General features: G+C 41.3%; 1 protein-coding gene across 3 annotated transcripts; it reads left to right on the top strand.

Moving 5' to 3' along the window:
- Positions 1-333: 333 nt before the first annotated feature.
- LOC130691853 (cytohesin-1-like) lies at positions 334-15,181 on the top strand. Of its 3 annotated transcripts, none has more exons than XM_057514868.2 (12): positions 334-526; positions 7,139-7,212; positions 12,380-12,447; positions 12,759-12,896; positions 13,145-13,273; positions 13,381-13,493; positions 13,579-13,727; positions 13,806-13,917; positions 14,003-14,121; positions 14,227-14,302; positions 14,399-14,504; positions 14,628-15,181. In XM_057514868.2, exons 1-12 carry the CDS (start codon positions 481-483, stop codon positions 14,713-14,715), a joined length of 1,218 nt encoding a protein of 405 aa, XP_057370851.1. In that variant the 5' UTR covers positions 334-480; the 3' UTR covers positions 14,716-15,181. The 3 variants fall into 3 exon arrangements, with proteins under 3 accessions (XP_057370851.1, XP_057370849.1, XP_057370852.1); XM_057514866.2 differs by lacking the exon at positions 334-526 and adding an exon at positions 2,164-2,567; XM_057514869.2 differs by lacking the exon at positions 334-526 and adding an exon at positions 5,384-5,400.
- The last annotated feature ends 395 nt before the right edge of the window (positions 15,182-15,576 follow it).

The raw sequence follows: 15,576 nt of genomic DNA, 5'->3' as shown, positions 1-15,576 counted from the left end.
ATGCGGCCCAAATCGCCCTATTAACAAGGCTTTCGAGTTTTTTGTTTCAGCTAGGAAGTTACTTAACACCTTTCGGTCCAAATTGAAGAAACAAAAAAAAATCGTTTGTAATTTCAGTTATATTCGTGAAATTAGACTCTTCGAAAGGTTAGCGTAAGTTGTTATTTAAAAACCCGTATGATTGTATCGAGATAAAGTTGGAATTTCAAATGTATGAATGCAATCGGGATGTCTTGTCGAGACGGGAATTACCAAATCGGTTAGGACTTTTATTTTCCATTGGCAATGGCAAAGTGACACCGAGTTGTAAGAAATTGCCACTAGGTAGCGTTGGCCGTACTCGAACAATGGCGTCTTATTGTTGACGATAAACGGTGCAAACAATCCGCCACAATTTCTTTTGAGTTATCAATCCATAGATAAGTGCATTGTCTCCACACCAGTTTAATCAACGATCGAGACTTTGTCATCGTTGCTATCATGCAGACCCAGACGGTGTCTTCTGCCGAGATATTCAAAATTGCAGGTAAGAGATCTAAAGATAACTAAGGTGTACGTGGTTCTCGGAGAAAACGAGAACGAGGATGCAACTCGTATCATGGCAAACAGCTGCACACTTGATAGCGTTAGTGGAGTTGCTTAGTTATTGAATATTGGCAGGATTTCAATTAGAGATATTGGGGTGAATTTAGTCTTCTCCTGTTGGTTGACTTTTCCCTCATATAGGATCGTTCTGCAAACAAAGCACACTTCACAAGTTGTCATTGGTTTTTTCCCCAGTCTGTTCTCTCTGCAGAGGCTCTGCTCTCTAGTAAACCACACATGAGTGGTTATAGGTTTTCAAAAATATCTTCTCGGTTGATAAAGGTGGTACACTTTAGGCTATTTTGCCTTCGTTACTGTTTTGACTTGATGGTCATTGCTCACCAGGAGTGTTTGGCTGTTATTTATGTACCAAGCTGTTCTTCTTCCCAACTCCTGGTAAGAATTCTCTGCAGACGTTCCAGACTATTGAACGTGTCTTTTGGATTCGACCAAAAGCTGGACTTTGCTGGTTGGCTGGGTGTTGAAACACGATACCAACCGCAACGGGGTACCCTTAAGGCAGCCAGATATGCTCAGATAGACGCTCAGATGAAAGAGAAAGAAAGAAAAAACAAAAAAAAAACAAGAACATTGGGGTAATGAGATGGGAACGGAAATGCCGGGCTGTTCCCCCCACTGGTTTTCCACCGTTCACCTTTTAACCCTTAAAAGAAAATGAAATACATAAACTAAAGAAAGAAAAAAAAAGGCCGAGAAAGAGAGAGAGCGAATCCGAACCCTCTTGCGTCTAGCTCATCCGCTCTTAAATGTCCCTCATTCCGCACAGGGCCTTCCGGGCCCTCCAAAGGGAAAAATGGGGGGGGGGGGGGAGAACTAGAAGCGATACACGAAGAAAAGGGAGAATACAGGTTTTTCCAAAGCCTTTAAAGATCACATAACCCAAAGGCATTTTTCACGGCCCTCGATACATGGATGTGTTAAGCGTGCCTTGTCTTTTCCCGTTTTTTTCCCTCAAATGGAAAAACGACACGTTTAGATTTTTTTTTGTTGATTCAATGTTGTTTTTGCCTTTTTGTTTTTTGTACCCCACCTGAGTCTACCTTCCGGCGCCGTTCGTGCATCCATCATCCCGCACGACCCAAACTGCAAGCTCACCGACCGCCCATATATGCTGATTGGTATTGTTTTCGCCCCGCAGAGAGCTATACTATGAACAACCACACAAAACTCGAAAGATTATTCAAAAATCTTTGCATTTTGGGTTTTCCTTTTTTTTTTTCTTCCCTCCTCTTCGGATGTAAGAATCAATAATGCAACTCCTCTTTCGTGGACTTGAATGATGGACGATGCTGACTGGCTAACGGATAGATAGCGTCCGAAGCGAAGGGAATCTAAAACTACTATAGTTAGGGGGTGAAGAGGGTGGGAGTGAAAAGATGCTCTTTCTCTCTCTCTTTTTTTGTTGTCGAGGTGAAACGAGAGAAAGAGAAGGGAGCGTAGTATACGCATAGTAGTAGTGGTGGTGGTGGTAGTAATAGTACACATGGAGCTTTGGGGTTCCGGAGTTCGTTGATAGTGGGGGTAGCATAGGAGCCACTGGCACCAGTCAGTGTCCAACGCTCAGGTGGAACGGTCGTGTATACACTCTCCGGGTTGTTCTGTGCATCGGATTTTTGTGCTACAGATCAGAAGAAAGAAAGAAAACAAAACACAAATTTATATAGCAAAAGAAGTGGCAGTTGTCTATTGAACATTGTGATTCCCCTCTCCCTTTTGGACGTTCATTGTGTTCGTGTGTTTGTTTGTTTCGGGTTCGGCAATTTTTGATACGAAGATCGAAAAGAAGGGGAAAAAAGAGTTATTTGCCCTGGTTTCAAGTTCCCCCTTCCAATTCTCTTTCATTGGGACGAAAGACCCGCAAAACAACAAACAAAAACATATTATTGGAATTCAGACCATGGCCGTCGTCAACGGATTACAGGCGGCTACCGGGACTCAGTTGGAGAATCTTATCAACAAGTGTGAGTGAAGTTGTTGAGGATGCTACCTGGCATCATCGTCTCGCAGCGAGAAAGAGAATAGCAGAGGGATAATGTAGTCCAGTCTCATTTTGAGATGCTTGTTTTTGTGTTGGTTTTTTTTTTTTTTTTTACTTTCATAAGAACTCGGTAGCTAGCTGGTGGATCATCATCATCTACTTCATCTTCCCTTTTTTTGTTACTTTGGAATGCCGATCCGTAAATCTAAAAAAAAAGAAATAAGAAAAGAAACTTTAAATTGTACGCAGTAACATGGGGGCGATATCTCTTTAAAGGACCGGTTACACCATTTATGGTAGAAAAACACGGTGCAATGGTCAATCTCTTTTATATCCACCACCCCCATGAATATATATTTTAAAAAAAGGTTATTGTGTATAGAAATCGGGAGAGAGAGATAGAGGGATGAAAAAAAAGGAGATAAATAGTAGACATTACGGCTGATGGGCCATCAATAGGACAATCATCAAACGGTAGCGCTTGTCATTAAAGGTCCCCAAAATGTGCCGCCAAACAGCGGCAGGTCTCTCACTATCTCACGGCATTGAGTAAAAAGGCATTGGATGAACTCATCCAAAAGTACAGGCACAGTTTAAGGAGAAAAAAGTACTTGTTCCGGTGCCCCTCTCCTCCTATTTTTCCCGTCATTCTTTTATTCATTCTTTTCTTTCTCTTCGAAAAAAAAAAGCAAATGATGAGCGTTTCGGTCGGCCTCGTTTTTTTCCCAGGGATGGAACGGACAAATTTACACACAGCCACACACAAACACGGCTGTCTGTATATGTTAGGTGCGGCTGTCCGGCGTGGGGCTTCTCTCGGGACATTGTTGGCAGTGTAGTTGTGCACTAACCGCGTTGTTCATCATTTTGAATAGAGAGAGGGGGGAAAAATAGAAAGATACTTGAATATGTTCCAGTTTTTTTTTTTTGTATTCGTTTTTCTTGCTCATCTTTGAATAGAGGCCGTTACAAATTGGGTTGACGTTAAGCCAGGTGTGGTCCTTGTTGTTTGCTGCAAACCCAAGTCCACCGATAGCGCCCTGGTCATGGACACTCAGCTAACCACTGTAGAACCCCCCTCGAATTTACTTTATTCTCGTCTTTTCTCTGTCGTCTATTTCGGAAACCGTGTAAAAAAAGAAAAACAAAATTTAATGGGCAGGTTTTACTCGTTTGCGTATGTACAAGACTTTCTTCGTTTTACTTTCGAAAGCCCTTCACCGATGTGATGAATGGCCCGTCTCTCTCTTTCGTGGCCATCTGCAAACGAACGGCTCTTCCTTGTCTCCACCTGGACAAGTTCTTTTTTCTATTGACATATTCCTTTCTTTTCTTCGCTCTCTCAACTATTTTTGTGTGTAACCCACTCGGTTTTTATATTTTTCGAGAGAGCTCTCATTCTACCCGAGCAGCGTAATTATTTATGGAAAACGACACCACAATAGGGTTCGTGGGATTTTCGGGTCAAAAATATTGGATCGAACATCGGAAAAAGTTTGTGTGATCGAGAGGGGGTTGGATTTTGACGCGGTTCATTGAATCTCCTTGCGGTCTATAAAGAGGGTTGCTTTCCGTCTACAAGAGATAGAGAGAAACGTAAAAAAAAAAGAGATTATACACAGATTTTTCAATGGGAATGTAGTTATATAGACTAGTAGTTGTGGTGTTTGTAGAAGAGCGAGGAGGGGATTATGACACTCTTGGCATTTTTCGTTGGAATGCCGGTTGAGTGATCGTCTGCTAAAGCAACGGTCGTGACGGAATGGTGACAATCTAAACTGTACTACCGCTGTAACCGTAAATATTTTCGATTCACTCACTATCTGTGTGTGTACTTTGGTGTGTACGTAACACACAGCGTTTGGTACTTACGTAAATAGCTGCAACGGGAAAATAAGATTGTGTGTGTATCGAAGGGGACGGATAATTTCAACGATAGAGATTAGCATCGACCCCAATAGATATAATACCGAGGTGTTTCGCGCTGCCAGTTTTGTGTCTCGTTTTCCTTTAACTTTTTTCTTCCCCATTTTACCTTTAAACAAAATTCTTTTTTTTTTTGAGGCCGCGGTCGTGCGCATTTTTCTTTTGTTTTTCACCGTGATCTCCGAATCATTTTCTTTTGGGGGGGAGGTGGAGGGGAGTCAAAAGAGCGTAAAAGAAAGAAGTAGTGGAACGTAAAAAAAAAGATGCCACGACGATGATATTATGAAACGTGAGCGACGAAGGGCGATAGAAAGGTGAGACGGATGAGTCCTTGAACCTTACAGCACATCTTTTGGATAACGCCTTTTAGCTCATGCATTGAGAGCCAGATAGATGGTTACGTTCGATTTTATACTCGTTATTTACAGGGTACACAACATGTTCCTTATATCTCTCTCTATTTTTTTTTTTCCTGTTTTCATCGTACAGCTTTCTATTATTATAATTACGCAGAAGACTATGTATGGCTGCTATTTTGCACGTTCTAATCTGAACCTGCCTCTTTGCCGCCCTCCTCCTCCTTTTTGATGTTTCTATCCCGTTCGCCTTCAGTTATAACACGTTCAGCTTTCCTTATTTTATATCCCCCTGCTTTATCTATATACAAGATGCGCATTATCGAGTGATCGAGTGTTGCGATGAGGAGGACCGCCTGCGGGACTAGTGACCTTGGTGACTTGCTCAAGCGTGAACGTGCGCCGTGTGTCAGACCTCCGTCAGACCTTTTGTCTTGCGGATGATGATGGCAGATTCCCCTTTGCCGTCGCTATTCGGCTGAAAATCGTCCTCTAATTGTCGTCTCGTGTAGATTTAGACGTGAGACCGTTGAGGTGTGAATTCCGGGTGTTTACTATTTTTATATTATTTCATTTTTGTTTTTCCCATTCGTTTATGGCGGATGAAACGGAGCGGAAATCATTTTGTTTTATCCGGGGAGGCACGAGATAAAGGGAACGCCCTGTGTTTCTCTCTTTAAAAAAAATGCTTTCTATCTTGTTTTGTTTGAGTCTTTATTATCTTGTCTGTTGATTGTTATGTTCGTCGTTCCCATTTTCGGGTGAAGCTTCTGTCAGTTTTAGATGTCCCCGCCAACAGGCGCATCTCCTTTTAAAGTTCGTTTAACGACTCCACCCGATGAAATGTTGTCCAACCGGACGAGTGACAATCGAAAGAAACTCGTCGGCTCGTAGTTGGTGGGCTGAATGTCAATTGCCTTTCCTGGAATGCTACTTCCAATTAAAATCAATTCCACTCGCTTCGAATTGAAATTACTGACAATGATGCCGACACTCTAAAATACCAACCGAAATGATTTTGTAGTTTGAGAACGAAACGAGTAAATATTTAGCTTATGAACAACAAAAATTTTCCAAAACACTGCTTTTGATTCTCACATTTCACACGAGGAAGAATCCGGTCAAGATTTTTTTCATTTCATGGATTCCGTCTGCGTCCTGTGTGACTTTTGTGACTGCATGGCGCCATGGAAGGATCCCCCCCGCCTCTCCAGTCCCACGCTGCTTTTGGCGTTCCTCCACCGAATTGACACCCGCAACATCGGCTTTTGTTTCACACTCGTCTCTCCTTTTTTTTGTGTGTTCGTATCTTCCAAGGCTTCGAAATGTTTTGTCAAGATGTGCATACACACAAGCTGAAAAAGAAACTTAACGCACCCCGCAGCAGTAACAGCTGATGACGTTTCATTCCGGAAAGAGAAGGGGGAGAGAGAGAAAGCAGCGCTTCCGTATCTAGTCAAATTACTTTGACTTGTATCCAAACTAGCCCTATCAGCTAAAACCTGTTTTTTTTTTCCCTTTTTTGGTGTTTTTTTACCCCTCGAAAAAAAAAACGAACAGAAAAAAAAACAAACGAAAAATGTTCCATCGGTGAACGTCTGGCCTTTTGGGTTGACACGTTTATTTTCTCCTCTGGCGAGCAGAGAGGCCAGGTCGGGTTGGTGTGTTTTGAGTCCATATGGAAACCCAGAAACTGAGAGAGAGAGAGAGCTATTTTCTGTCTTTTCATTTTATTATTATTCTTTCCGACCGCGACCACCTGCTTCCGTTTTGCCCCAAAGCGAAAGAGAGGAACTCTCTAACTAGTAGATTAATAAATAGTCGATGAATAGCCTCCTTGGTGGGGTAGTAGCACTGTAGTGCATGTGTACGATTGGGGTTCTCACGATCACGCTCTGTCGTTATGTGAATATACCGAACACAAACATAATGATCGCCATAATGATACGCTCGAACTCATCAGCTGCTGCTTTTTTTTTTTTATTTGTGTGTATATAAGAGAACATAAACAACACAGACGATAATTACGATTTGCCAGAAGTAAAGAGAGAGAAAGGGAGGGGTTGTTGTTCATCATTATGAACACGACGCTCATTGTTCCCCTTTTGTCAACGGCCGAGCGACACGTCAATTCATCATTATACTTAGTTCTTGCGCTTCTGCTCAGTTGGGGGGCCCTTTTGTAATTTTGTGATATCATATTCGTTCGTTGAAATTTTGAGTTAATATTCATTTTTTATTTTATCCGTTTTTTTTTTGTTTTTTTTTTTAGATTTGACGCCAGCCGAACAACAGCTGCTTGTCGAGATACGACGCCGTAAAACGGAGTTACTAAATGAAATACAGGTATTTAATCCTATTGCATTCTACAGCATTTTTTTTTGTTGCGTCGTCGCTATTTAGAATTTAGAAAGAAAAGAAAAAAAAAAGGCGGAAACACATAGCTTTTAGTACAAAGTAGATTTGAATAAAATAAAGTAAAGAAAAATGCCATGCTTTACTTTATGATTATGTTCACCCGGTTTTTTCCTTTTCTTTCTTATTGGTTGGGTGTGAAGTGTTTAGTATTTTGAGGCTCCTATTATGCGCGGCGGCGTGGGAATCGACTGTATTAATGATCGTTTAACTAAGATCTTTTTCGTCGGCTTTTCATAGTCGCATAATAGTTTATTTCCATAATAATAGTAGTAGTCGGTAGTAAAAAAGAAGGGGAAAAGGGAAGAACAACCCCCACTCCGCTTTTTTCCGTATTTCTTTTATCTGTTTTTTCCCCCCTCGGTTGTCCATTATGCAAGAATGTGACCCACCACAATCCAGAAAAGGAATTTTTTTTTTCCCTCTTCTTCTTCTACATCTTGAATTACAGATTCTTCCTTATCAGATTTGTACCAAATTGTCGTATGTCGTTTGCTTTTTTCGGCCAATAGGTGGCAGCATATGTCACTAGAGCCACGATTTCGACTATAACGTTGACAATTTGGCCACTAGATGGCGTTTGCGTGTCCTACTTTTTGGTTTTTTTATTGAATTTTCGCATTTTATTTCCTTCTGCTGCTGAACCTTGGGACCATGAAATCAGAGCCGTTTGTTTCCTCTTGGTCGCCGACTAGCTGTCATAAAAGGGAGAAAACTATAAATAATAAAATCAAAGCGTGATGCAAGGAAGTGTGAATGGCGAACAGAAAACAAAAAAAATATGTATACAAGCACGCGCAGCCGTGGGCTAGGCGTCCTAAGAATTTTTCCGAGTCAGAGGAGCACAGTCTTCAAATTAAAAGAAGTAGGAAACGTTAAAGAGAGACAGAGAAAAATATTTTAGGGAAGAAAAAAAAAAGAAAAGAAGTAGGAAAAGCTTTTTTGGGATGCAGACTGAACGAAACAAAATAACGAACGAACGAACCCAAAGTCGGAAGGGCCCTTAATGGATTTTTGATGCTCGCCCTCCTCTCATCCCACACACTGTGCGTATGTGTGTGTGTCTTTTCTATTTGTGACTTTGGTTGTGTGTGTGTGTTTTTGTCAGCGTCCAAATGGTCATATCCGCTTTTTAAGTCTCCTCCATCTCAAACAAAAAGAAGGAAGAAAAGGTCCCATATATTATTATAAGTTGCTTGAAACGTGCAAACACGAACCCCTAGTCGCTAAGGCAGTCACAAAACATAGACACACAAACAAGCCGAATGTCGGTTCTAATCTTATCGTCAGGGCGACCTCATCCGCGCCGCAGTAAACGAACAACAACCAAACAAACCACCCAATGCTAACCTCGAAAAAGAACGAACGGATGGCAAACGCGATGCACTAATAAAAAATCGAATGAAAATAATTATCCTGGATGGATATCTATTCTCGCACGATGATCCTCTAGTTGTTTGTTTTTTGTTTGTTTTTTCTATTTCATAACGTACACCTATATTTTTTGTTTTTACAGTTAGATGAGTTTGAGATGGGTTTTTTTTTGTGCAGACGTCAGCTAGAAATGGACCATTTATTTGCTTTTACAGAAACCACCTACCTTGTTGCTGTGGTTTCGCCCCCTGTTTTTTTCCCCCCTTCTTTCTTGTTCCTGGAACACAAAACAATTAAAGAACAATAGTCTTGCATAGGGGAAAAGAAGAGGAACTCGAAAAAGTCAAGTGGGCTATCTCTTTTTTCAAAATCGATCCCAAGTGGGATATAGCTGAGTAATATAGTAGCTGTACTTGAAGAAATGCTGTCTTCTGCAGATTTTTTCTTTCTTTCTTTCTAGTGGGTCCTTGACCTACACGTAGACCAGAAACCGAAGGGAATACAATTTTTGTCTCCCTTTATCGTCATAACTTTCCAACGAAAAAAGAAAAACGTATTAAAGAACTCTGACATCATCGTCTGCGATTTTTGACGATTTCTCGTCGTTTAATATTCTTTTGCGAAGGGAAAAAAAAAATAGGATTCTGGTTATGGAATTCATCATCGTGTTTACCATATCTACCCCAGAGCTACCACAACAGTGTGGTCTTTCGTCATACAGAGGATTTTCCTCCGCCTTCTCACCTGGCCAGCGCATCTCGCAATAGTGAAATTTATTATTCCCTCTTCTTGCGAGATGCATACAAGGCCTTACATACCAATCCTTCCCTTTCCATTTTTTGTTTTGCTTTGACAGCGTCTTTGAGAAGGAGAAGAAAAACCCTGTTTTTAACTATCCATCCGTTTCGTATTGCGTCTTTTCTATCCTGACTGACTGTTTCTCTTTCTCTCTCTTTTTTTTTATTATTCTAAATTCCGCTTTGTGTTTGATCGTTATTCAAAGTGAAGCGTTATTCTTGTCCCTCCTATGGACTCTTGACAAATGAAGCGAAGCGAACGGACGAACCGGAGAGTCACACTATTTGCGCCTCTCCACCCAGTTTCTAATTCTGTCAAACCGCAGACGACGCCACATCTATTTTCTCTCGCCTAAATGTTGGCTTCCTCCTCTTTTTTTTTTTTTCCTTCTTCTTCTTTTCTAAATGTCATTCTGGAAGGAAAAGAAAAAAGATCGACTAGGAAAGAAAAAAATTCGGTTTTTTTTGGCATCCGAATTAGCCTTGATTAAGATGGACGAAAAAAAAATACGGTCTAACAATGACAGGAGAGAGTCGGAATCCATGAAAATGTAGTCACATTTTGGACTCGTTTCATTAATTGGGACGGCGACGACAAACTACATATTCAGCGACCAGAACAAACAAACAGCGTTTTGGCCATTGGGGTCGGCAGTTTTTGTATTATCACGCGTCTTGATCCGAAAACTGTTATATTTTTCTCTCTCCTTCCATAGCAGCAACAGCTTTTCCCTCCTCCCGCATGTTTTTTGCCTCCTCTTTGAACGTTGTTTCGAGTAGATTAAAAGAAGGAGAAGAAGAAGAAGAAAAATGGAAAGGATTGCATCACTGCGTGAGCAGAATAATATCAAGCAACCCGAACTTCGGTCCTCGGCTATACCCCTGCGACCAACCCTCTGGGCGGTTGGGAAGCCAGGTCCCTGGGAAAACCGGTCCGCACGCAACTGCTCTCCCGTGCGCTGCTTCTTTTGTCTTGAACACATGCACAAAACAGGAACCACATAGCGACGTCGTCTTCCGTCGTCGTCGTTGTTGTTATTGTTTGTGCATATAAATGCATTTTTTTTTCTTCGAAATGTGGGCCCCCCACATCTCGATCTATGGCCGACTTGAATAACGAGCGAATCAAAAACTTGCCGCACAGGTTAAAATTGTTTGCTTTCTGTTTGTTTAAGGATACGCAGGAGGAGGGGAAAAAATTTAAGGAGACATTTGTGTGTGTGCCGAGACGATATTAGAGAGCCTCTTGAAAAGAGAGCAGCGTGATTCACGAGCCGTCTATAAAAATAATTTTAAAAAACGTCGCATTTGCGGATGCCCAGTCACGTTTCTTCTTTCCATATTATCATCATCATTCCTGTTTTTTGTTTTTTTTCGTTAATGTTTGGCTCGCTTTGCCACAGTTCACAATTTTCATCTCCCTTTCATGACCACAGCGAAGCACAGGACCGTGACGTCATGAAGATAGCGACACGGTGCCCAGTGCAACGCCCACACGGCCCTGTGCCAAGTAAAGGAAAAAAAAAAGGTCTCCGCCCTTTTTTATTATTTTTTTGGCTTTTTCCCCTTGTCCCTTTAGGGGAGAGTAGCTAGTTTTATTTTTCTAACCTCTACACTGGCATCAGCTGACTGGGCTGTAGATGTTTGGTTGGGAGTCAGTCAGTCAGCAGAGCTAAGGGTGTGAGGTGCGCACTTGCGCTCTCTCTTCATCTCTTCACTCCTTTGCGTATTCCAATAACAACACACAACAAAAACCGTTACACAGTGGGGACGACAAAAAAAAACTGTGTGTTCCTTTTTTCGAGTCAGTTGAAGTGTGTTTTGTTGGTTATCGCCTCCATTTCTGTTTTTTTTTGTTGTTGTTGTCGTCTTTGTGTGGTGGTTGTGTGTGTTGGTGTTTGCCGATTAGCTTCGCCATGACGATGACATCACCCGTCGAAACGGCAGCCAAAATGGGTTGGTTCGGTTCATTAAGAAAGAATCGAAACAAAAGTCTCAGCTCGACTCCGGACAATTTAAGCCCAACAAAAAATGGTGGTGTCATCAACGGTACAAAGACCATAACCGGTGCTAAATCACTGTCCAGCCTACATACATTGAATGTCAATCTTCATTCCACCTCGTCCGTTATGTTGAATGAACGATTGGAAGCCTCACCGAAATCAGCACGTTGCTCTACGACAACTCCGAAAACGAGGTGGCTTCTTGGCACGATATTGCAACGATCCAAGAAAAACGATTCCTCCATCGACATTTCGAGTGATGCGGAGTCGCCGGATCCTAGTCTTCGTCGTTCGATCGTAGTTATCCAAGGTCCGCTTCCGGTGGTGACAGAACAAGTGGATGACGACAACAAGAATTGTTCACAGTTTTGCACGTTGCCCAGGAAGCGGTTGCAGATGCCGCAATCGAACACAAATCGATGGCAGCCTCCGTTGCCGGAGACGAGCCGACCACGAGCTTACACCAATTCTAATACCTCATCGCTGGATCGTCGTAAAAAACGATCCACCATCTGGTATACGCAATCGGATAGCGATATCAACGGACGAAGGAATGGAGTGAGTTTATTTTCACTGGCGTCCTCTATCTCTGTCGAAAAAGAAGAGCGGCAGCTTCTATGCAGAGGGGGGTTTGTTGTTATTGTTGTTGGGATGTTGGCACGGTTCGTTTCGTGCCTACGCCTAGCTGTTCCGCCCTGATGAGCCTGTCATTAAGCCATGTAGCGATCGTTCAACGTGTGGGCTAGGCTGTTCATCTACTTTTTCTTTTGCTTTTTGTTTATTTTCTTTTTTTTTTCTTTTTTTTACCATCTCTATGCTAGTCTATTTCTGAACAATGGCCAGCAGCGGCTGAGACTCGTTATGAAATTTATCTATACCATGCACGTGATTCATTTTTTGATTATGTTCTTCTATTTATTACAGCAACTTAAGGATGAGATCGCCGAAGTCACGGCCGAGATGGAGAGTTTGGACAATACGGGCGAAGACAGGTAAGAAACAAAGATGAGGCAAAAATAACAATTTGAAATTTAAATGAGAAATAGATCGTAGAGAAGGGAAAAAAAAGGGCATTCCAATGTTGTGAGCCACTAAATCCTTTTTCCTGTGTGTGTGTAAAAAAAAAGAATGTTTTATCTTATCTGCGGACTTGCAGCATAACGCCCACTTGCATACACAGTGACTGTTTGAACTTTGAATCAGCAATTTTTTGTGGGTCTTTAAACTTCCTACATTGTACGTCAGCGAATAAAAAAGAGACAGATGTTACATCATCTTTTCCATGTGTTTTGTTTGATTGCAGTAAAAATGCAGCCCGAGCTAAGCAGATGTCCCTCGGACGGAAGAAATTCAACATGGACCCGAAAAAGGGCATTGAATTCCTGCTGCAACAAGGGCTCTTGCAGAACACGCCTCAAGACATTGCCGCTTTCCTCTACAGGTAAATCACCCTTTTTCTTTTTACTCTAGTGATTCACACGTGTGTAGTCGACCCCGTCGAAATGTGTTTTTTTTTTTGCTATTCTTTACAAGACGTTTTAAAGTCTTACTTTTTGTGGTGTTGGGGAAGGTCAAAGGTTGACATCCCGAGGAGAAAATTCGGCTTGATAATAAGCTCGTTTTGTACACTGTTTCTTTGTTGTTAGTTGTCGCTAATAACGGTGCTCTCCTTTTTTCTGGTTCCCACAGGGGAGAAGGACTGAGTAAGACGGCTATCGGTGATTACCTGGGCGAGAAAAGCCCCTTCCACGAGCAGGTCTTGAAAGCTTTCGTCGATCTGCATGACTTTACAGATCTCATCATCGTACAAGCGTTAAGGTAAAGCCATTTACTTTTCTTGTTATTATTTTTTTTTTTTTTCGAAGTTGGGGGATTTTCAAAAAATAATAATCTACTTTCTTTTTGTGCCCGCGCTCTTCCAATAGACAATTCCTGTGGAGTTTCAGACTTCCCGGTGAAGCCCAAAAGATTGACAGAATGATGGAGACCTTCGCTCAGCGGTATTGTCAGCTCAACCCCAACATTTTCTCCAATCCAGGTACGTTTCTTATTTGTTGTTTTCTTCATCGCGTCGAAAACTATCAGTGTCGTAATTTCTGATTAATATTTTCTCACCACCACAGATACCTGCTATGTTTTATCGTTTTCCGTTATCATACTCAATACGAGTTTGCACAATCCGAGCGTCAAAGAAAAACCCACGTTGGAGAAATTCATTGCCATGAACCGTGGAATCAACGATGGCAAAGATATACCGAAAGATATACAAGAAGTAAGTGTGTTTCGCCAGCGCCGTTTTTCAGTCTTGAGACAAACAGCGTCTGAACTCTCTCTTTCTCGAAAATTTCAGAGTATCTACGATAGCATCAAGGCTGAACCTTTCAAAATACCCGAGGACGACGGCAACGACCTGATGCACACATTCTTCAACCCAGACCGTGAAGGATGGCTATGGAAACAAGGTAAGCACATACATCTTTTTTCGCGTTTGGAAAGAAACAAACAAAAAAAAATTCTTGGTTTCTGACCTCGTTATTTCGTTACTAGGTGGCCGGTACAAGTCGTGGAAGAGGCGCTGGTTTATTTTGAACGACAATTGTTTATACTACTTCGAGTATACCACCGACAAGGAACCGAGAGGAATTATTCCGCTAGAGAACATTCAGGTACGTTTTGAATGTTTTCCCCTTTTTTTGAAATCTATTTTTATCGTGTCAGTCAATCATTATTATCATAAAAACTAACAGAAATATTTTTCGTGAATCCATCAGGTCCGTGAAGTGCCGGATAGGAACAAGCCCAACTGTTTCGAGCTTTACGCCACGGGAGGAAACGATTTCATCAAAGGTACAAACGCACAATTGCATGCGAATAATACATTTGAGAAAAACGAGTGTCTACAATTCAAATATTTTTTTGTTCTTTTCAAAAAAATTTAAATAGCCTGCAAAACGGATTCCGAGGGGAAAGTGGTTGAGGGCAAGCACACTGTATACCGAATGTCCGCTGCCGAACAAGCTGAAAAAGACGAATGGATTGCTTGCATTAGGTACAAATCGTTTATTCTTTTTAGTCTTTTAGCAAAAGAAAACCCACACCCGTTTTTTTTTTTGTAATTTGTTTCTAACATTTTGTACTCAACTGTTGTCTTTTGTGTGGTCGATCTATACAGGCAAAGCATAAGCCACAATCCGTTCTACGACATGCTAGCGGCCAGGAAGAAGAAAGCCCAGAAATCTGGCCATCGAACCAAGCCCTGAAAAGTCGAAGCAAATATTCAAAACGGCATTGAAAAAAAGTGGGCACTAAAACAACAACTCAGCCTCACCAATTATTTATCATGACCGATAGAGATCGCATTATCTCCCCTCTACCCCCCATTCCAAGTATGTCGTCATCAGGTGGCGTTCAAGTATCGCATCATGTAATTTTTGTTCTTTCTGTCTTTTCTTGATCGTCTGCAACAGAACACATTTTTGATCTTGAGTTTGTTTTCCTGCCAGAGAATATTTTAAAAATAGAAAAAAGTGTGTGTTTTTTTTTTTCAGTGATTATTAATATTATTTTTGGTGAGTGTTTTTTCTACTTATTACTTAAAAAAAAAGAAAAGACAGTTTTGTGTGTTGTGCACGATTTACTTAATCTCAAACATTTTTCACTCCCCTCCCTTGGATCGGCCATGTTTTTTCTGGTGCGCGCGTATATACACGTCGATTTTCTTTTGTATAGACTCTTCTTACACTATTTCTACTGAAATACAAAATAAACAAGATAAGAAAGAAAAAGAAAATGAAAGCCACGAAAAAAGGAAAATGTTTGTTTTAATGGTTAGTGGGGTTTCATGCTGTTCTTATCTTGTTTTGTACATCCGACCTCGATGACGTTACTCACTCTTCCGTTAGATTGGAAGTCTTGAAAGACTCAAATCTGAATGCCCAGTGCTATTGTTAGATAAGAGTTTTTTCTTTATTTCATTCTGTTTTACGATGTCAGTAATGGGCTGCTGGTGTTTGAATTTGAAATACGACGAAAACAACTGAAGATGAGACGTTTGAAAGGGTTTGCTCATTCGATACGCATACCGTAAAAGAGCATGCACAATAGTAGCTGCTGGCGTTTTC

The sequence above is a fragment of the Daphnia carinata genome, chromosome 1, assembly GCF_022539665.2.
Source record: "Daphnia carinata strain CSIRO-1 chromosome 1, CSIRO_AGI_Dcar_HiC_V3, whole genome shotgun sequence".
Taxonomy (NCBI): Eukaryota; Metazoa; Arthropoda; class Branchiopoda; order Diplostraca; family Daphniidae; genus Daphnia; species Daphnia carinata.
The sequence above is the reverse complement of the archived record's forward strand: the minus strand, read 5'-3'. Positions and strand labels throughout refer to the sequence as shown.

What these genes read in the sequence shown, in the direction of transcription:
- LOC130691853 (XM_057514866.2), top strand. Translation starts at nt 2,504, where the DNA reads ATGGCCGTCGTCAACGGATTACAGGCGGCTACCGGGACTCAGTTGGAG. An exon ending in CAACATTTTCTCCAATCCAG is followed by an intron (nt 13,494 to 13,578) that starts GTACGTTTCTTA and finishes TCACCACCACAG; the next exon opens with ATACCTGCTATGTTTTATCG. An exon ending in GAATGGATTGCTTGCATTAG is followed by an intron (nt 14,505 to 14,627) that starts GTACAAATCGTT and finishes CGATCTATACAG; the next exon opens with GCAAAGCATAAGCCACAATC.